At 43.0% G+C, this 20,846-nt stretch overlaps 4 protein-coding genes across 4 annotated transcripts; 1 reads left to right on the forward strand and 3 right to left on the reverse strand.

The window, feature by feature from the left end:
- Nucleotides 1-1,406: 1,406 nt before the first annotated feature.
- On the reverse strand, nt 1,407-3,129 carry vma21 (vacuolar ATPase assembly factor VMA21). The gene is made up of 3 exons (XM_062988707.1): nt 2,967-3,129; nt 2,449-2,558; nt 1,407-2,310 (listed from the first exon to the last, which is right to left on the reverse strand). The coding sequence occupies exons 1-3, from the start codon at nt 3,026-3,028 to the stop codon at nt 2,168-2,170; spliced, it is 315 nt and encodes a 104-aa protein (XP_062844777.1). The 5' UTR covers nt 3,029-3,129; the 3' UTR covers nt 1,407-2,167.
- Nucleotides 3,130-4,783: 1,654 nt separating this feature from the next.
- mtnr1c (melatonin receptor 1C) lies at nt 4,784-9,163 on the reverse strand. Its single transcript, XM_062989152.1, has 2 exons — nt 8,980-9,163; nt 4,784-5,643 (listed from the first exon to the last, which is right to left on the reverse strand). Exons 1-2 carry the CDS (start codon nt 9,161-9,163, stop codon nt 4,784-4,786), a joined length of 1,044 nt encoding a protein of 347 aa, XP_062845222.1.
- Nucleotides 9,164-11,906: 2,743 nt separating this feature from the next.
- Nucleotides 11,907-17,129, forward strand: nono (non-POU domain containing, octamer-binding). Its single transcript, XM_062988617.1, has 10 exons — nt 11,907-11,983; nt 13,147-13,279; nt 13,657-13,850; nt 14,431-14,732; nt 14,823-14,918; nt 15,065-15,261; nt 15,358-15,539; nt 15,628-15,658; nt 15,972-16,048; nt 16,663-17,129. Exons 2-10 carry the CDS (start codon nt 13,147-13,149, stop codon nt 16,744-16,746), a joined length of 1,296 nt encoding a protein of 431 aa, XP_062844687.1. The 5' UTR covers nt 11,907-11,983; the 3' UTR covers nt 16,747-17,129.
- Nucleotides 16,489-19,888, reverse strand: tnfsf10l4 (tumor necrosis factor (ligand) superfamily, member 10 like 4). The gene is made up of 5 exons (XM_062988618.1): nt 19,616-19,888; nt 18,596-18,721; nt 18,463-18,508; nt 18,300-18,386; nt 16,489-18,204 (listed from the first exon to the last, which is right to left on the reverse strand). Exons 1-5 carry the CDS (start codon nt 19,787-19,789, stop codon nt 17,792-17,794), a joined length of 846 nt encoding a protein of 281 aa, XP_062844688.1. The 5' UTR covers nt 19,790-19,888; the 3' UTR covers nt 16,489-17,791.
- Nucleotides 19,889-20,846: the final 958 nt, after the last annotated feature.

The following is a 20,846-nucleotide window of genomic DNA, read 5'->3' on the forward strand; positions in this document are numbered from 1 at the left end:
CAGACCGTCGTCTGTTTGTACCAGAGTAAAGGAGAAGTTTACTGAGGAAACATTTCTGGACGAGAACGCTAAACGCCATCAGTGTGAATTTCGGTCATTTTAATGAACAAAACTGATGTTTTTTGAGTGGTGAAGGGGGGTCATGGTTCCGGTCCTCGGTCAAATATCTGTGGCGAGACCTCAGGACCGCTTTCCACCACAAATGTGAGCTCAAACGTACCTGCAGGACCTGAAATTTAATAGCATTACAAACAATGCATTTAATTTTATCTGCTCTCAATGTGATTTACAAGATGTAACATAAAGCCTCCACAAGGGGGCGTTTGCGATCAGGTTTATTTAATTAGTATTATTTTTCTCTGTGACCCATTTTTTTTTGGCGGGGTTTGAGAAACCCTGGCTTTGCTTGGAGCACCTAAACAGTACTAGCTCACACTCCCTGGACCAGTTGAGAAGCTAGGAGCTCGGGGGTCCAGTGGTGCCGGTCCTCACAACTCACACTCCTCCTGTGGTCAGAACAGAACCCCAACCACTGAGCAACCACAACCAAAAATAATCGAAACCCCACCGCTCGGCGTCCGTGTGTGTGTGTGTGTGTGTGTAGGTTCAGTGCAGACACTGAGGTGATGTGGAGAGAATGTGATCACCCACAGCACAACAGACGTGGTTAAAAACGCTCAGTCGCTCAGAATTTCCACACCGAGCGCTCAGACTCCGCTGCAGCTTTTCTCCTCTCATCACCGATTACGCCTCTTTTACTGCGTGTTTTTAACTACGGCTAACAAACGCCGGGGTGGTTTCCAAGGGACCCGATTAAACATGGCCAAAAGTAAATAGACACCCAAAGATCTCATTTTAAATGATGATGTGAGTATGAAGTTGTTTCACCCTTTGTTGCTCCCACTCAGCTGGAAAAGCTTTTCACAGGATTTCCATTTAGTCAAACTTTAATAAGATATGGAAGGAAAAGATGTCAGGCAGAAAGGCATCTAATTCATCCTGTTGGTCTTTCCTTTTGGAGCTTGTTTGTGATGTTGTTACATAACCTTCCTGACTTTTGTGACCCCGTATGACCTTCCTGACGCAACCCCCTCCTTGTATAAATACATGGGACTGGCACTGAGACAAGTGCACCTACCAAGGACTGGGTTGCTGGCCCCCCTAGACACTCGCAGCCTCAAATTTTAAGTCTTTAATTACATTACAGATTGGTTACTTGTGGCCAAGCACTGACTGGATCGACTGGCAGCCAATTAGAAACCTGTAAGAGATTTTTTATGGTCTGGTATAAATACAGACTTGTGCAAAAGTTTGTACCCCCCACTCCCCAGTAAAATTCTAATTTAAATATGGTTGCGTGTTAAAAATCGAACACGTCCTTTATAGGGAACAAACTCAAATATGCATTTTTCTTCAAATTGGGTAGATTTTTATTAATTTATTTGTTGAATCAAACACATTACAAACTGGTATAACAATGATAGAACACTCGGCGGAGGAAACAGTACCACATCATTACTGTATGGTGTTGGACGCCTCGTTCTCTGCGCCGTCTGTTAGTCTGTGGATTCACGTATCGTGTGGTACCAAAATCGGTACTGTATTTAATGTGTTGTTGTGTGTTTCTGACTGCGCAGAGGTGAGGTGTGATGGCATCCTGCACCAGACGCTGAGAGCAAATATGCCACCATAACCATAAACAACGGGACGGATTCCAGTCATCCTCCAGTACGCTTGGGTCCAGGTCGAAAAGGTTAACCAGATTTAACACGTGGAATAAGTCCAATTAAGTGTTTTAACTTCATTCTTTTGGTAATTTGTTGTTTTTGTAAATATCTGCACCATTAAGAACTAAAAGCTGTGAAATTTTGCTGCTTATTATAATATTTTAAATCGTTTTATTGGCGCTCTTCTATCTTAAATCATCATTCAACACACACACACACACACACACACACCCCGTATCCCAGGTCACTCTGCACCCGTTGGTGATCTTCCGTTTGATGATTTAGGACACACAGCACATTTACACACACCGTCAGTACACACTCTCGGTATCAGAACTCTCCTCCGTTCTGATATCGTATTCTCAGATTCCTCCACCTCACTTCACCTATACTCTTTCTCTCCCTCTTCCTGTCTTAATCTTATTTTTACTCCCCCCCATTCAGTCCTGCTTGTCATCCCGTCGCTGGCGTGAGCCCTCGTTCCAGGCTACGTAGACGAAAAGCGCCAGGACCACGTGCACCGCCACCACGGCCAGGATGGCGGCGTAGAAGTAGCTGTCGCTGCTGGAGTAACCCAGAGAACCTGTGAAGAGGAGAGGACAGAAACAGATAGTCAGAGACGGGAATATCTCGAACGTTACTGACATTAGAACCAAGATCCGACAGGATTTGTCACTCTGAGTTGGCATTTTGTCTGGATGGTGGGTGCATGTTAGCGTACCTTCGAACAAATATGACTTTGACGCAAAGTAGAGTCCAATAGGAAGCGTGACCATTAGGATGGTAAAAAACAACAGGGTCTTAAGTACCGATAGTAACGATCCATCGTTCCTGTTGAGAAAAGAAGAAAGTATGACATAGAAACTCTTATAATAATAATTATAATAATAATGGCAGTTTCATTGGTCAAATCTAGTAATCAATTAATTAATCCATACATATTCTTATGTATATACATATACATAATTACTAGCCAATTTATTAGTAACACCTACATTTAATTATCTCATAAAACCAGTTCTGCTTTACTTATCTATTTGCACTGTAACTGTGGATGTTTGTAACGTATAAATCTGCACTGTCAATGTGCAGATTTATAATGCATATCCCTGCACAGTACTATGGGTGTTTATGATTTATAGATCTGCACTGTAGCGCTATAATTAATAAGTAAACAGGGTTGTAGCTAATATGCTAAGCTAACCATTTTTAATTCAATTAAAATAAGTGTATATTTACCCTCTGCTGTCTGTAATCGGTCCGGATTTGGAGCTGAGCGAAGTCTGATCGTAGCTCTGCATCTTCACTTTAATGGAAAAAAGCCTTAATATGTATATATTTGTCTTTAAATTAAAACACAAAGCAGCGTGAACCTGCTCATATGATGCTGCTGTAGCTCCAACGGTTTAGTTCCGTGTGCGGTCACATGATCACAGTGCCGTGGCGCAGTTGCAATTACTCAGTGTGGACACAAGAGGGAGACAAAGCGCACACACGATTCTTCATTCGTCGTTCAATCATTCTTTGTCTAACTTTCGCAAATTTTAAGTCTTTATTTCTTTATTTCAGGGTTTTCTATAAATCCTCTGGGTCAAAAGTATTAATGCAGCTTTAAGGTGATGCAGTTTCTTTTTTCTCATCCAGTAATGGGTGCAAACTAGCCCTGTTTATATAAGCACATATAAGTCACTAGAGTCAATCAATAATGACGAGATGCTTTAAATGTAGCATTATAAAACTTTCTATACCACCAATTTATTAATCTAAGCTGCTGTTTGTATTTTTTAAAAGCAACAGTTTTAGAAACCTACAATACACCTTTAAAAGAACTCAAAGGAGTGTGTGTTCCAATTTTGTGTCTCCTATCTTATAGCTAACAAAGCAAGTGGTTATGTAACTTTTAAAAGGAACAAACTGTGGACAAATTACTCCTTTAATATGTTTTTATTACATAAATTAGGAATTGTTCTCAGAAAGTGCATCCCAACAAGACATTTTGTTTCACTTTGTATTATACAGGACAGAAATTAATGACAGAATAACCTGTTTACATACAGTACATCATTGTTAGCTGTTCAGGTCTCATGTGACGTAGTAAACAGTTCATAATCATGCTAAAAACTGATCAGCAGAACTTGGAAAAGAATGGTGATCATTAGTATTTATCATCAGTTCATGCAATGACACACACAGAAATAAAAAAGACACAATTACAAAGTACATTTCAAAACAATCCATGTACATACTGTATATACATATAAAATACATATAAAAATCTGTATAGAAAATGATGAGCTTATTTGGTAAATTAGAGTAACAGTCTGACTTCTCCGTTTACATTTACAGCATTTAACAGACGCTTTTATCTAAAGAAACTTGTTGCTCAGGGGTCTAACATGGTGGTGGTGGGGCTTCAATCGGCGACCTTCTTATCGCTAGCCCAGTGCCTTAACCACTGACGTGATACCTACATATCTTTCATTCCTTCATTTATTTATTGCCTGTTTTAATGCCGCTGTATCGTGGTCAGGGTCACGGTGGGTCTGATTCATTGGTCGAAAGGCAGGAAACACCCCAGACAGGTCGCCAGTCCATCACACACACTCACACTTGGGGCAATTTCCACCCCCGGCACCACCCAAAGCGTATAGACTGTCAGAGAGTCTCTGAGATATTTTGGAAAGATTAGAACAAACATTTTCTTTCTCTGTCAGACTGGAGACCCGAGGCCGTGAAAAAAGATCAAATCACATGCTGATCTGATCCTTCCCTGAAGCCTGATACGCAAAACTGAGATCTCATTTTATAAAAAAACTGCTAAAACACAGTACATCATGACCAGCCTGAGCTTGTACTGAGGGTGTATTTAGTGCCTATATATGGATGTTTTTTGGGTTTTTGAAGTGGGGTGGACGACACAGACGTCTGTGCTCTGTAAATGTCCACCAGACGACCATTCTGACAACCAAAGCTGTTTATAAATATTAGTTTGCCTGCTTTTTCCACCAGAGAGAGAGATTAAAACCCTCGTTTTTTGGATCTATGATTTTCCTCACTTACAGGTGAGCCTCCACCAGGTTGTAGTTGGTCGGACCCGGTGATTGTTTGCTCTTGACGGCCTCCGTGTGGCTTTGGGAGCCGTGAGAGAGCCGCGCCCGCGGTGCGCACAACCACAGGATGATCTGCTTGTACTCGCGGCGGAAGTTCTGGTTCAGAAGGCCGTACACGGCGGCGTTAAGGCAGCTGTTGAAGTACGCCAGGAAGTAGCTGCCTACAAAGAGCCAGTCTGGTACCTTCGGTGCCACACGGGCGGGGTCCAGCGCCACGGCCAGACCGATGAAGTTCAGCGGCGCCCAGCACACGGCGAAGAGCACGAACACCACGAACATGGTGAGGAAGTGTCGCAGATCGGCGGAGCGCGCCCAGGGTCGCGGCCGGACACGCCCCTTCACCCTGATCACCAGCACCCAGATGCGCAGGTAGCAGAAGGACACGATGGCCAGCGGGATGAGGAAGTGGACCGCCACCACGCACGTCGTGTACGAGGAGCTGACGGTCTGTGCGAACGTGCAGGAGAAGACGCGCGGGTCGTAGGTCAGCGAGCCCAGGATGAAGTTGGGCAGGATGGCGGTGGCACTCAGGAGCCACGTCAGGCCCACGCACAGGCACGTGTTACGCCCGGTGTAGCAGCGCTCGTACTGTAGCGTGTGGCAGATGTAGCAGTAACGGTTCAGCGCGATGGCCGTGATGTTGAAGACCGAACCGATGACGCCGAGACCCAGAACAAAGCCGCTCAGCTGGCACTGCACAGTGCCGAGAATCCAGCCGTCGTGGAAGATGGCCAGCAGGGCCAAGGGATACGGGTACAGCGCCACCACCAGGTCCGCCACAGACAGGCTCACCACAAAGATGTTACCTGAGGGAGAAAGAAAGAGCAGCGGCAAATTTAATATTAATAATTTATTAAATTTTATTACTTTTTACATTTTATTTATACATTTCTCTTTTCTTGCAATATAGTCATATCCATATACCCTGGTAATGTGGCCTAAAGTATGTACACACATGTTGTAACTAATTGACAGTAAATAAACAAGAAGTGAAAGTGAGGTCAGCGCGTGACTCTCCATGTCTGAGACCGACCTCTTGCGCATATCCACTAAAGTACGGGTGAAGTACGCATCAGAGGGAGCGCATGTCAGGCTAATATACACTCCGCAGACGCAGCGGAAACCCCCAGCAGCAGAAGACTAACTGGCTATGACTAATTTGGAAGAAAAAGAAAGAAAATGCATCATTAATATAATAAAAATACACCGAGGCAGATTTGAGCAGAATAAACGTCTTTAACCTTGACGAACACCAGACTGCAGCGACAGAGATTTTCTAATCAGATGTTTTTATCTAAATAATCTCACTGTGCTTCCTCACTGTGTCTCCCTGAGCCGCGGGGCCGCGCCGACCCCAACGCACCCGCGTGGAAGAACGGAAGCCTTGTCTCTCGCACTCCTGCAGGGGATGTGAAGTCTGGGGACGATAAATATGATAAATAAGGAAGTGTGGGAACAAACGAGGTTTTATTACTCTGTAATTACACCGTCTGTGTTCGTGGTGTTTGGGAAGTTTTACAGGAGTTCATATTTAGTTTTATGTTTTTACATTTGCTTGTTACATTTCACGTAACCTCCGTATTCTGGTTACGCCGATGTTCTGTCTCGAATGGCGACCGCATGATGTATAGGGCTGCAACAGGAAACTGGAAACAAGTAGATTGTAAGATATGTACAGTATGATGATATATACAGTATATATTTTTTTGATCGATGGTGCTGCACAGAGATGGGGGATAGTGGAGATCAGATACCCGCCTGGTGCAGGTGAATGGACACGTGTCGGAGGGGGCGTGTGTTATAGTCACGACCCTCCTCGGTTAGAAGTGGAAATCAGGGAATTGGATATGACTAGATTGGGAGGGAACACATGACCAAATCTGCTGCGTGATAATGAGTTAATAATAAACGAACAGTAATCTGTACGACCTTTCATTGCCATGTTTCACCTGAGCGCACCACGGCAGACCTGCGCCGAACGTTCCCACCATTCAGCCGTTATTAGCGTTTATTTCAGGCCTGGATTACAGGGACGTTGGTGAAAATCCATTTCAGTCTGGCTCCGGGATTGATTGGTATTCAGGAAGCAGCAGGGGTGAAGAAACGGCAGCTTCGGTGCAAATTGCTTCTCTGTGGGTGAGATCGTCTCTTCAGCGTCTCTTTAAATATGGAACGTGTTACCCCCAGGTTACCAGCTGACGGGGATCTGTGGTAATATCGCACTCAGTCTGATGATGGCTTGGTCGAGCTCGGCATTATCAGCGGGACTTTTATGAGATTCACATTTCTATACGCAGCTGTTAGCGTGGATGTGGTAGAGACTAATAAACCATAATGGCCATACTGTGTAGCTCAGCAGGGAAGGGGGAGGATTGCAGTATCATGCCCACATGCCATGCCACTAATGGCCAGAAGGGAGGCATGGAGGTTCAGATGACTGGTTCCTTTAACCGGCAGTCTCTGCGCCTCATTGAGCGTTAATTCGCTCCAGGTGGAAGAGATCCTTTATTATTACGGCCTGTTTCCCAAATTGTTCCTGGCTTTTTTGTTTTAACCGTGATGCCAGGCTAGGTCCAGCCAATTTGTTCACCGGCACTTATGCTGGCATTCTTTATTATATTTTTAACTAGTGTTGTGCCGTCTTTGGCTGTCCCGGTCAAACCGCCCTGAAACTACATATCAAATCTGTTCTGTACTTCATACCGTTCTATCCTGTCGTATCCAAACCCCCTCTGGAAGACAAACATCAAGGTTTCTCTTGTGTTCTCTACATGGACTGATCAAGTGTATTTGGGCTTTCAATCAGAGGGTTGTGAGTTTGCCAGGCAGCCAATGTTGGGCCCTTAAGCAAGGCCCTTATCCTCTCAGGTTCATGGGTGCAGTGTAACGTGACACCCCAACTTCTACAACAGAATTTCATTGTATTGTTCCTACCTACAAAGTGCGTCTATCGTGTGTGTACGTGATGAACTGGAAATATTATCTGACACTCTTGCCTGATGTCTTGCATTGTGGTATTGTGCCACTGCCACCCACATGCCAGTATACGTGGGTGCAGGTGTTACCTAGGTGATGAGAAGCATCTTGCTCGGAAAAAAGGCGACCCTGCAAGATTCACTAAATAAAAGCTGGACAGTGAAACAAATACAGCCTATATACTGCATGACTGCATGTTGTATAAGTTAACAGTGGATTATTGTTTGAAGAGATGCAAACTCATGCCCTTCTGATGGGTCAATGCTGAGCTAGCACTGCCACAGTTGTTCACTCTCAATGCACAATAGATTTTAATGAATATAAACAACCTAAAAAAGTTAACTGGGTTTCTGCAAGAATTATCATTAAGTTCTGTGAAGTATGGTGGAGGAAGCATCAAGATTTGGGGCTGCTTTGCTGTCCGAACAGACAAAACGCTGCCCAGTTGAAGTCCGGTGGGCACACACTCAATTTGCACCCAGGGGCAGCCCACACAGACATTAGGAGAACATATCAAACTCCTGAACATACAGACAGTCATCTGATGTCAGGCACAAACTCAGGTACACAGAACCCTGGAGCTGTGCAGCACCCACACTGCCTGCTGTGAACTTCAACCCAAAGAGAGTGGGTTTAAGTTGTAGGTTACTATAAGTGGGGATGTACTGTATATGCTGCGGCTTAGCAGGAGCTCTGAGAACCCGGGTTCGATCCCCACAGACAGTCGTTATGTGTGAGAGGTGTGAAAGGTGTCATGTGTTTGTCTCTCGTCCACATTTCCTCTGGTTCTTCAAACCCTCCATGAATATGCAGAAGTTGGATTGGCTGCTTTACTACAACCACAGTGTTTTGGTTTTTTTTGGATGAGATCTACACATTTTGGGTGACCTGGACACCTCAGTACTTGTCAGGTTCATTATTCAGAACAGAAAACACATCTGGATAACTGCTGTATTCAGGGTAAAGAGGGGAAACATTCATTAGATTTTTGGCTAAGCCTCCTGCTTGATTTGGCACTCTGGGTGTTAAATTTAAACTTTAAATAAATGTATATTTATACATTCCAGTTCAATTCTGTTGCTGTTATTTAACTTGGCAGGTGTATAGGTGGTGCCGTGTTTGCTGGGGCTTGACCCCCACGCCTGGGTGACTTTGGTGTTCCTTACCCGCGTTGCGCAGTTTTTTGTTCCTGAAGACGGACAGGATGACCAGCGCGTTACCCACGACATCCGCCACGATGGTGAAGATCAGAATCCCGGCCAGAGTGGCCACCACGGCGGCAGATCTCTCCCCGGTACCCGCCTCTGGAAACGCGCACAACGGGCAGCTCCCGTTCCCCTGTACCGCCATGCTTCTGCTGGTCCTACCGAGCAGCACGGGTGGCATGGACCGGCGCTGGACGTGTGTCCCGGTACGGTAACGTGCTGTGCGTTTTCGGAGACTTGCGCAAAAACGCGAGCGTTCCAGACACGCCGTTCCAGACCAGACATCCCGGGACACGCGGACTGGTGAGGTAACCAAACGCTGGCAACGTACCGTTCCTGCTCCGTTCCTATTTACCGTATTTGTGACCTCGGTCTGAGAGTTTGGGCTGGACTGGATCAGAGGAGCATCAGACTCATTCATCAGCATCTGGACAGGTTGAACCACTTGATCCTGGGCACGTTTGCAGTGTGTCAAGTGGCATACGCACACACGTCACAGGGAAAATTTACAATAGCCAATCCACCTTCTACATGTTTGGAAGGTGGAAAATTGTAATACCAAGCTGAAGCTCACATGGGCACACAGATCAGTAGTGTGGTTGCTGAACAGCTTCAAACTCATGTGGACATGGGTTCAATCCCAACCTGCCACCAAATAAAAAAACAGTCAATTTAAAAGTGTTTTGATCATGTGTTATGTCAAGTCAATTGCTTTTTACAGTGGACATTGTCTCAAAGCAACTTAGAATCCAGGGCCAACAGACCAAAAACCCCTGTTGAGCAACCCGAGGGCGACAGTGGCATAAAAAAGACTGTATATTCCAAAAAGCGTGCAGTAGGTGGAATGACTTGTTTTGTTTTTGGTATCTGGATAGGATGGCATTTTAAGGGGAATAAAGAAAAAAAAATATGCTTAACTAACTTTACTAACCAGACTGGTCAGGGTCGCAGTGTGTTCCGCAGTGATTTGGATCTTTGGGCAATTTACATCTTTGGGCAATTTAGAATAGCCAATCAATCCTCCAGTGTCTGAAGGAAGGCCACATGGTCATTCAGTGAAATAGTATGGTTGACACACGGCTTCAATGCCCAAGGTTCAAATCTCAAATTGGGCCCAAATTGCCGCTATGTCTGACTTAGTGCGTCACTTGGTAAATGTGTGATTGATTGGCACTTTGTCCAGGGTGTATTCCTGCCTTGCGCCTAGTGTGTCTGGCTCCGGATTCACCCAGACCCTGACCAGGATAACGTCACGATTTAAACCCCTACGAGGTTCATGGACTACTTTCACCACGGAGAGGCGCAACCTGAAGCTTTACGTGTAAGGTCTCGTCTTATATCACACATCAGACACAAGGTAGTGTAACTACGTTACTATTTCTTGTGTACTACCTAGGGACACTATGAAGTACTGTAATAGGATATTTGGTTTGGAACACAGCCTTCTGGTAACGCTTCACCAGAGCGGTAGAGAGAACAGAGTGGCGACACTCCCATAGGGAACCGTTGGAAAGGGGGCGGGACATATTTTCTGTGCAGCTTCCGGGTTGTGGAGCTCTGTATAGTTCCAAACATCCCATAGAGCCCCATTCATTTCCACTACTTATCAAGCATTTTTAGCTGTTTGTTGCTTTGTTTTAAAAAAAATAATGAATTTGATGTCATTAATATACGTAATACTGTTATTATTTAGCATTTGCTCAGCACTAAATGTTACATGTTTATCTTAATTAATAGGTATAACTGAATTTAGCTTAGTCAGCTAAGCTAAATTATTGACACTAGAGTCTTTTCACCTAAAATTGATTAATTAAAAGTTGATTAATCAAGAGTCTTGTTACAGAAATGATAATAAAACATCAGAGCCATAATAAATCATTATACTTTTACTTTCATTCTTAAGTACATTTGAAGGTAAATTTAGTTTAGTACTTTAGTGGAGGTAAAGAGTATTTTTACTTTTACTACTACTTTTACTGGAGTAATATGTTACCTTGGATATCTCTACTTCAACTCAACTACATGGTTTGTGTACCTTGTCCACCACTTACATTAGACAAAATGAACTAGTGCATATTAATTATGAATTAATTCATGTATTACATGTAGGAATAAATTATTACTTACTCATGAAATAAGACATGAATTAATGCTATTTCATGTACCTGCACTATAATGTTAAAGGTATTGGTACGGTAGTGTGTTTATGAATCTGTTCATTCAGTGCAGGTAAACCTTATGAATCCAGCCACATGGCTTAGTGTTTAACCAAAATGATTATTATTATGAATCCTCAGGAAAGTGAAGGGAGATTAGTTTATGTAAAAAACAAAACATAAAAAACTGTCTAATCTCTGTACTGTATATTGTCTCTACTACTTAATGATATCGCATTATGTAATGTATGCTAATATAATGTACTGTGTGTTAACAAGAACGACCTATTAAGTCATTATAAACATCAATCTTCCACTTCATATACCAAATTGATATTAAAGCAGATGCAGTAAATGTAAACGCAGTTGAAAATACCCAGAAATTGTACAAATGTTTATTATTTAGCGTTTAATATTTCACTCACTGCTGCCTGTCCCATATGAGAACATGACAGCGCCGGGTTTGTTTGGAACTATTGGAGGGTTACATAAACCACGTGACCGCGTAGCGGCGGGATCAAGGAGTGTCGCAACTCTCTCTATCTACGGCTCTGCGCTTCACTAAACGGTTTAAAACTGATTTCATCCAATAAAAAGACGTGATTTGCAGTCTTTCACATTATTGACTGTATGTTTGACCAATCAAAATTAGTTTCAGAAGAGTTGACGCCTCTTCAACAGCGAATGAGCAGCTCGAAAGCGCTTATTCACAGTAGTGTCCCGCCCCCTCCACCGTCTCCTTTGTGGTCGGTGCTGCTACAGTGTGCGTGTACGGCCGGTTTTACATCAATAACATAACATAAGCTAAGGTAAATGTTTATTTAATTATTAATATTATTATTTGCAGCCGGTATTGAGCGTGTTTGAATGGTATACTTAGTTTAATTGCACCCTGCTAGAAAATATTTATCTTAAATACTGTAGCTAACAAGCTAAAAAATAGCCCTCTAGCATTAGCAACAATGCTAACAATCGCCATAGATGCACATCAGTAACCTCATTAAATTCATTATTTAAAATAACCACACATTTAGTAACTTTAAAAATATATATATTTCTATTCTATTGTAAATACTTATGTATTTTATGCGTGTGTTGCCTGGCCGGATGTTATTGCTGCCTGTGAACTGTTAGCTCTCCAGCTAATCTATCCTAGCATTACAGTTATAATAGCTGATTGGTTGCACGATTAATCGCGATCCTGTGTTCATCTTTTTTTAAATAAAATTTGCTGCTCTGTTTGTGACATCGATTATACAATTATATACGTGTCTTATTGCCTGTTGTGCATTGAATCAAAGCTTCTCATTCGCATAGTTTGGATCCATATCTGTAACTGGGTGCAGACAATAGTGGATGTGTTTATTTTAAATATCGATATTATTTATATGCACACAAATGAGAAGCCAATTATGACTTAACAATTGTTGGTATTAAACAACAATTTAATTGCTTCTAAACTTGCTGAATAATTTCATTTAAATAAGTAATTAACTTGGGGGAGGGGTGGTAGAACAGTACTAGTATTAAAATCTGAAACATTATTATATCAACGACTAACAGAATTATAAAGCAAGTTTATTTCCTTTAGTTTCAGCAAGTTTTAGTTTTTAATTTTTATTAAACACCCCCCTGCTATCAGTGAACCGTCCAGCTGCTCTTTTGTTGTCTGAGTCTCAAAAGGATCCCATCTGGAGATCTGGGGTGCTGCTGCATTCAATGACAGGTCAGATCTAAATACAAGCCTTGATGGAGGCATCGAATGTGCTTAGGTTGCAAATTATTCCTGTTCGACTCAAATGTAGCATAACTACATATGCAGGAGCGTCTTCGTATGGCTGCATAATGCTGGCTAATTTAAGCAGACTTGTAAGTCGTAAACATCCTTTATGCCCTTTTGGTTCATAGACGGACCACTCTCTTCATCGTACATATTATAATTTTTCTTAATGTGAGTGCTTTTGTGTTCTAGATGCAAGGAAACAGAGGAGGTCAGCACAACCACGGCCAGCCGAGACAGCAGCAGAACCTGCAGCATGAGAGGAATCAGCCAGGAATGGACAGCAACGGGCAGCACGCTGAAACCGGAGCGCAGGCCAGCCTCAGTAAGAACCTGTCAGCTTATGTATTTGATTTGTTTTGGTAAAGTGTGCCAAATGATGCCACATCTCTGATCTAACAAATACCAACCGAAGTCTTTAAAGCTTTTTGAGTAGTGTGGATGGGATGTATTTTATATACCATGTTGCATATACAAATATACGACAGTAATGTGCTGTAACTAGATCAAATCAATCAGATCAAACAGACATGTAAAGGGTTTGTATAAATGAATCATATTCTGGTTTTTCTGGTTTAGAGCAGGTTATTGTTTAAATACTGTATGTTGTAAATTAAACTTGACTTAAGGCTTCAGCTCAGCATGTTATCATTAGATCACACACTCTCTAAAATGCCTGCTTGATCTCTCTGTCTTTATCAGATTCTGGTCTGACCATTGACCTGCAGAACTTCAGGAAGCCCGGTGAGAAAACGTACACACAGCGCTGCAGGCTGTTTGTTGGCAACCTGCCTACCGGCACCACAGAGGAAGAAGTGGAGAAACTCTTCTCCAAATATGGCAAACCCTCCGAGATCTTCATCAACAAGGACCGAGGCTTTGGGTTCATCCGGCTGGTGAGAACATCGGTCGTGCTTTTTATTTATTAAAGATCTTCATCAGATTCTACAATTATAGGCATCAATCAGAGCTTATTGTCTTTTAAAAAAAAACATAATACCCTTTTTTGCCATAAAATGACACATATGTGTTAAACATGGCATTAAAACCCAAATAAATAAATACATTTTCAGTAGTCCAGAGTATAGGACGTCCTAGATTCATTCCGCTTTGAAAATCAATCTTTATACACTCATTAGTCGCATTATTGTGCAGTTTTTAGGTAAAGCTCCTGCAGAGGAGACCATTTTAGGGCTCTATTGGACATATTAGTGCTGAATTATTAGAAATTATTAGTCTTCTGCACCGGGTACTTTCCCCTCCGTCTCCGGCACTAACAAACCGCACTAATGCTCCCAATTATAGGAAGCAGAATGGCAGGGTGTCTTAAAAATCGATAGGACCAGGCCATATACGCATATAAAAAGTGGTTGTTCTAGATGATAAATAAATTCTATAATAGTACAGTCTGTCAGCACTGTTGCTGTAGCAACGTATCATTCGAGTTCTGTAGTTCATGTCCTGTTTTATTTACAGGAAACCAAGACGCTCGCCGACATCGCCAAGGCCGAGCTGGACAACACGCACTTCCGCGGCCGTCAGATCCGCGTGCGCTTCGCCACTCACGGCGCGGCTCTGTCGGTGAAGAACCTGCCCCCGTTCATTTCCAACGAGCTCCTGGAGGAGTCCTTCTCCCTGTTCGGACCCGTCGAGCGCGCCATCGTGATCGTGGACGACCGCGGCCGGCCCACGGGGAAGGGCATCGTGGAGTTCGCCAACAAGCCCTCGGCTAGGAAAGCCCTGGACCGATGCTCTGACGGCGCCCTTCTGATAACCACGTAAGTTCCACACCGTGTGGTTTGTGCAGGTTTCATTTTGTTTGTGGCGGGACGATTCGACTGAGACGTGGCGTGTTGGTTTAATCGCAGGTTTCCTCGTCCAGTCACGGTTGAGCCAATGGAGCAGCTGGATGAAGAAGAGGGGCTTCCCGAAAGGATGGTCGGCAAAAACCCACAGTACCACAAGTGAGTGTTAAATGCGCCAACCTCTTGCCAGTTTTGACAGCCAACCCCCAGTATATACAAAAAAAATAGAGAGATAGCATAAAATATAAATTAAAAATGCAATTATATTATTATACAGTATATATAATTCTCTCGCTTCGTCTCAGGGAGCGCGAGCAGCTGCCGCGCTTCGCCCAGCCGGGCTCGTTCGAGTACGAGTACGCCATGCGCTGGAAGGCGCTGATGGAGATGGAGAAGCAGCAGTTCGAGCAGGTGGACAGAAACATCAAGGAGGCGCAGGAGAAGCTGGAGCAGGAGATGGATTCGGCACAACACGAGCACCAGGTCATGCTCATGAGACAGGGTGAGTTCAGAAAACTCAGCACTTTCCCCCTGCCCCACACACACACCTCTTATATCGTGTTCCTGAGTCTAATTGTGTGTGTTTTTTTGCTCTTAGATCTGTTGAGGAGGCAGGAGGAGCTGAGGCGCATGGAGGAGGCGCACAACCAGGAGGTGCAGAAGAGGAAGCAGATGGAGATGCGCCAGGAGGAGGAGCGGCGCCGCCGGGAGGACGAGCTCCGCGCCCAGACCGAGGAGATGCTGCGGAGGCAGCAGGGCGCCGGAGCGTTCGCAGAGAAGGTGCGGAGACTTACCAGTAAACATGAACAGATGATGTTCAGTATTTAAGGAACATTGACATGATGATGTGACGTGCTGTGTGTTACAGAGGGAGCAGGACATGAGGATGCACATGGGAGGTGAGTACGACGGTCGTTTTGCAGTATTTTCAGCTTTTGCTCACACTTCACTCCTGTTCTTACTCGTTTTGCTAATTTTAGTCATTTACTAGAGGCGCACTCATCTTTTTTATGTATTTATCTGATGGTTTAGTTGTATTAAGGCTGACGAATGCCTGGGAATTTACGTTAACGTAGCCCTCGTTCTTTTATCTTTCATCACGTTCTTGCATGTTTTTTTTAATGCTAGTGTTACTTCAGTTAAACTGAATTCCCTGTCTAAAGCCTGTACCCTCTGTACCCTCTGTACCCTGTACCCTCTTTCTAATCAAAGGTCAAGGCCTGCCCATGAACAGGAACCCAATGGGAGGAAATGCGACAGCACAGGCGGCACCCAACATGCCTAACGAGGTAACACGACGACCCCTCGACTTGTTTTTAAATACTGACGGATACGATAGTATATAGACCTTAGATTATTTTAAGTAAGCATGAGGATTCAATCACACAGGACTCATCACCGTTTGTAAATTAGACTCAACAAGCTCTAAAATATCTCTTCCCACGTGAGTTTTAATTAAGTAGTCGAAGAGTTCAGTCACAAAGACTTAAAAGATGGAAACTACAAACTTGGAACATAGTGAAGCTTCTCAATAATAATAACAATGTCACAAAATGCTACAGGATTTATATTGGTATAAACGATTAATAACACTTTAATGATCCCAACCCCAATTGGTCTAAATACTTGGGTAAAAATAAGCTGTAATTAGGCACCCAGGTGGTGCAGCGGGATATTCGGCTAGCACACCAGCGCGAGATTCTGTTGATTGGTAGAAGAGACGCCTGTGCAGAAGTGAAATGTTTATTTATTTGAATAAAAACATCTGATCTACTGTATATCAGCAAGTTTACAGAACCTCAGTCAGTCAGTGTGATCACCCTGATATCGATTAGGTTCTAGTTTTAGACTGGCTGATGATAAACTGTAGATTAATTTATTCCTCTGTCCGTTTGATGCACAGGGAACCGGAGCGAACCCGGGCGGTCTCCCTCTGCCGTTCCCTCGCCCCGGCCCGCCGGTGGACTTCAAGCGTCGCCGATTCTAACGGAGCGGGATGCACGACTGGAGTGTTTTTTTTTTTTTATTGTAACTGTTTTTTACACATGCGATCACCATCTGTACGATATTTTTAAGTCCACACCATGGATTTAGTAGCTCGTCCTGTACACCTTATTCTTTTAACATGGAATTTGTTCTAAGTTTCTAAAGTTGATTGATTGATTTTTCTTTTGGGTTTATTGTTCGTACGTTTTGTATAGTCCCTGTGTTTATTTGAATTAATGTGGTTCTTTTTTTCTTATTTGTATAAAATATACCCCATCCCCCCACCTTCTTCACCTTCATGTATTTTTTATATAGTCATAGTTCTTTAATTTGTCAAATCTGCATTTCTATACGACTAACAATAAATTCAGGATTCCGTGGGAAGTTTCTGGCTCGGTCTTGGTGTTTCATGTGTTACTTTAAACAACTTTAGGGATTATTTGAATGGAATGCATATACACACACACACCACACATCCATGTGATGCCGGAGCGGGTAAACACCAACTGCTGCTTTGGATGACAGGGTCCAGTTTTTATGAGGTTTTTTTTGTAGATAATGGTCGTATCAGGTGTGTTCCAAGCAAGTCTAATCATGGTGAGAACTAAAGTGTCTTAATAGTGCGCTGCAAAAGGTCACTAACACGGTGTGGTTCGGGACTCGGCCAGGAAAACCCGTGATGGTCACTAAATAACACGACAATTAAATATGAAGGTCCGTCACATAATGAGAAGACTGCGGTCGAAAATATACTTCGGTTTAAGCGGCAACGTGTGTTGTAGCATTATAATAATAATATAATAATATAAAGGAGGTAAAAGTGAGTAACAGTGTTTAGGAGACAACCACTGTGTTGTTAGTTTAGCAGTGCTTTATAGCATCTTTGAGAGAACCAAATCAAACGGTAAGTATGTTTTGCACACATGAGGTGGGTTTTAGAAAAATCCTGCTTAATTTCATTGCCATTCGTAGCCGGGTTTTGGATTTTTCCGGGTGCTAAAGTTCATTATGAGTGGCTGAAGTTGTTCTAGATTTATAAGAAGGTATCAGTCTATCCTAAATGCCCCAAAGTATGTGGTCTCTGGGAAGAAGCGCACAACGCCCATATTACTCACGAAGAGTGACAGCCTATCGCCCCTCTCCAGTTTAAACAGCGCCCCCTGGTGGCCGGAGAACAGGCTCCAACCTGAGTCGAAAGGCGGACCTGCGGCGGCTTTGGCGAGAACCGTCGGCTCTGGGTGTGACACTTTCCTCTTGATCAGACAGTGCGTGAACTGTGGGTCAAATCCCAGTCCTGAAGTTTCGAACTGAACCTGAGAGTAAACGAAATAGATGCCGTTCTGCGGCACCATGAGTTCTGCGTCGGGACTGAGGCGCATCGGGCCCTCCTGGCTGCTCTGTCCACCCAGGGCTTCCCAGTTCAGACGCTCCAGTGTGAGCAGGTCGTCCTGGAACTCACCTAGTGATAGGACAGCGATGGGACTGTTATTCAAGCTTTTAAACCATTTATTAATATCACATTCATGTCGGTTTACTTCTATACCAGCCACCAACCTGTTCCCTGCAGGTACTGGTACTGATTCAGCTCCGGCCTGGCACCAACCTGTATTGCAGGTCTGAATATCTGCGTAACGTTGTGTTCTGTAAAACACACCAGTAAAAACCACGTCAGTAATTTGTTATACAATATAATAATCATACAGTGTCTGTGTTTTACCTTCTAAATCGCTCCACAGGGAGTTGTGGACGTCCAGCAAGAGTCTCTGTAGAATAAAACAACATGTCATTCAGCCAGACTGAGAGTTTTAATCTTAAGCTTGTTGATATTTGATGCTGTTCGTGTTTCTTACCTTCTGAGCACTGTTCAGCAGTTCCTGGATCAGTTGGTTGCAGCTCACCACTGCCGGATCTGCTGGATTTACGCCCTCATACAGACACTCGACAGGAAAAAGCTCCTGGTGCAGAGAGTCCCGGGTCTGACAAAGTGAAAGTAAAAGTGAAGTAAATTCCAACAGTGATGCATTATGAGAATATAGGATTGTATCTTCATTAATCCCAAGACTTTTCCTCTATGGCTTGATGTTAAGTGAATGTACAGGAAAAAGAAGATAATGATTGGAAGTGTGATTAGATTGGAAGGAAAGAAAGGCAACAAATGAGGCAGGATTGAAAAATAAAAACAAATATAGAGCGAATAAGAGCAAAATAACAAAACATTAAGACAGACAGTATAGAGGAAAGTTTAAAACAACAACAGAAGAGAAAGGTACAAATTCTGAAAGAAATAAAGAAGAAAAAACAGACAAGAAGGACAAGTCATGTGGTCAAGCACTGGACAGAAAGAAAGAAAATGAAAGACCAAATTTACCAAACTAAAAGAACCAATCAATAAAAAATAGTACAATTTAACAGTTGGAAGTTCACACTGTTCTTTCACCTGACCTTAATAATAGTTTAAAAATTAATAATAAATAAGTAAATAAACGTTTTAATGTGGTTCAGAAAAACTAAGTACATAATTCACATCTTGAGCCAAACAATAAGGTGTGGCACAACCTCAAGAGAACTGTTACTGCATGAAAACCCAGAATGGTCTGAAATTCCTCCTTGGTATTGTGGGTTTCTTTAAGTGTCCACATACTTTATTCAACCCTGGATGTAAATGATTAATCACTTTGTTAAATAAAGAGGTTAAAAGTTAAATACAGTCGTTTGTGTGCTTTTAGTTTATGCAGGATGATGTTTATATCAAAATGAAGATCAGATTCTGATCACACAACAAACAACTGATGCAAAAAATCCTCCTCATTCCACAGGGGTTCACAAACTTTTGTGTTGTGTATCCTGTCATCGTGTGGGGTAAATCGTACCGTGTGCAGATCGCAGCTGAACGTGTGGAGCAGTGCGAACATGACCAGGGTCTCCGCTCCCACAATCACTGCCAACAGCAGATAATATCCAGTCCATAGTTTAGTGTCGGCGGTTCTGTTCGGGTTCTGCTCGATCTGATTATAGCAGCTCCGACTGTGTGTGTGTAAGCTCATGCTGTGTGTGTGTGTGTGTGTGTGTGTGTGTGTGTAAGCTTATGCTATGTGTGTGTGTGTGTGTGTGTGTGTGTGTGTGTAAGCTTATGCTATGTGTGTGTGTGTGTGCAAGCTTATGCTGTGTGTGTGTGTGTGTGTGTGTGTGTGTAAGCTTATGCTGTGTGTGCTCTGTGTGCAGTTTTATCATGACGAATTGAAAGTGAAAGTTTCTTTAAGTGTAAAAGAAAAGTCGCTCACTGGTCATGTGTCGTTTAGGAACGAGTCGGTTCTTTGAATCGGTTATTTTATGTGCGCATTGGGAGTCGACTCTCTATTAGGCTCCTTTTATTTATTGTATGATGCTCAAAATGAATAAATAAATCACTACATCAGAACCAGAGCAGGTTAGACTGGAACAAGTAAAAGAACAGCATAAAACTGTTCATCTGGAGCTTTATGAAGAGGGTTTTCATTGCCGAGAAGCTTCACACAGAGGTGAAAAGTACTGGCAGTGATGTGGTCCAAGAGTCCAAGAGAGGATTTATTATCATTTCAGCTCTATACAAGTACATACTGAAATGAAACAACGTTCCTCCAGGACGTGGACCTGGACCAGGGTGCCACAAAGAACAAAAATTGCAAGACTAAAAGTGCACTGGAACACTAGACATTTTACTCGTGTTACTGATTAGACACGAGCATATGATTAATATTCCACTGAATAAACTTTTAATGATCGATTTGACCTCTAATGTGGATGAAAAAACTTTATAAATCACCAATCATCGTCCTAAACACTCCACATCCACCAATGAATGAACTGACTTTATTATGGAAAGTAAAAACAACCAATCAGCGAAGTGTGCGACAAAACCACAGCCAATAGGAGCAGACAAGAGGCGGGCTCTGTGAGCTTATCGGAAACTTGCACGCAAGTCGAAATGACCTGAAGAACGTTCTAGGTGTTGTATTGTATTTTGACCCTCTGTAATATCATGCACCCCCTGTTTTCCGGTGAAAATGTCATTGGCTACAAAAGAGCCGCCTTCAATCTGAGGCGAAATAAAGTCTGATTCTT

This window comes from Trichomycterus rosablanca, chromosome 26, assembly GCF_030014385.1.
Source record: "Trichomycterus rosablanca isolate fTriRos1 chromosome 26, fTriRos1.hap1, whole genome shotgun sequence".
Classification (NCBI taxonomy): Eukaryota; Metazoa; Chordata; class Actinopteri; order Siluriformes; family Trichomycteridae; genus Trichomycterus; species Trichomycterus rosablanca.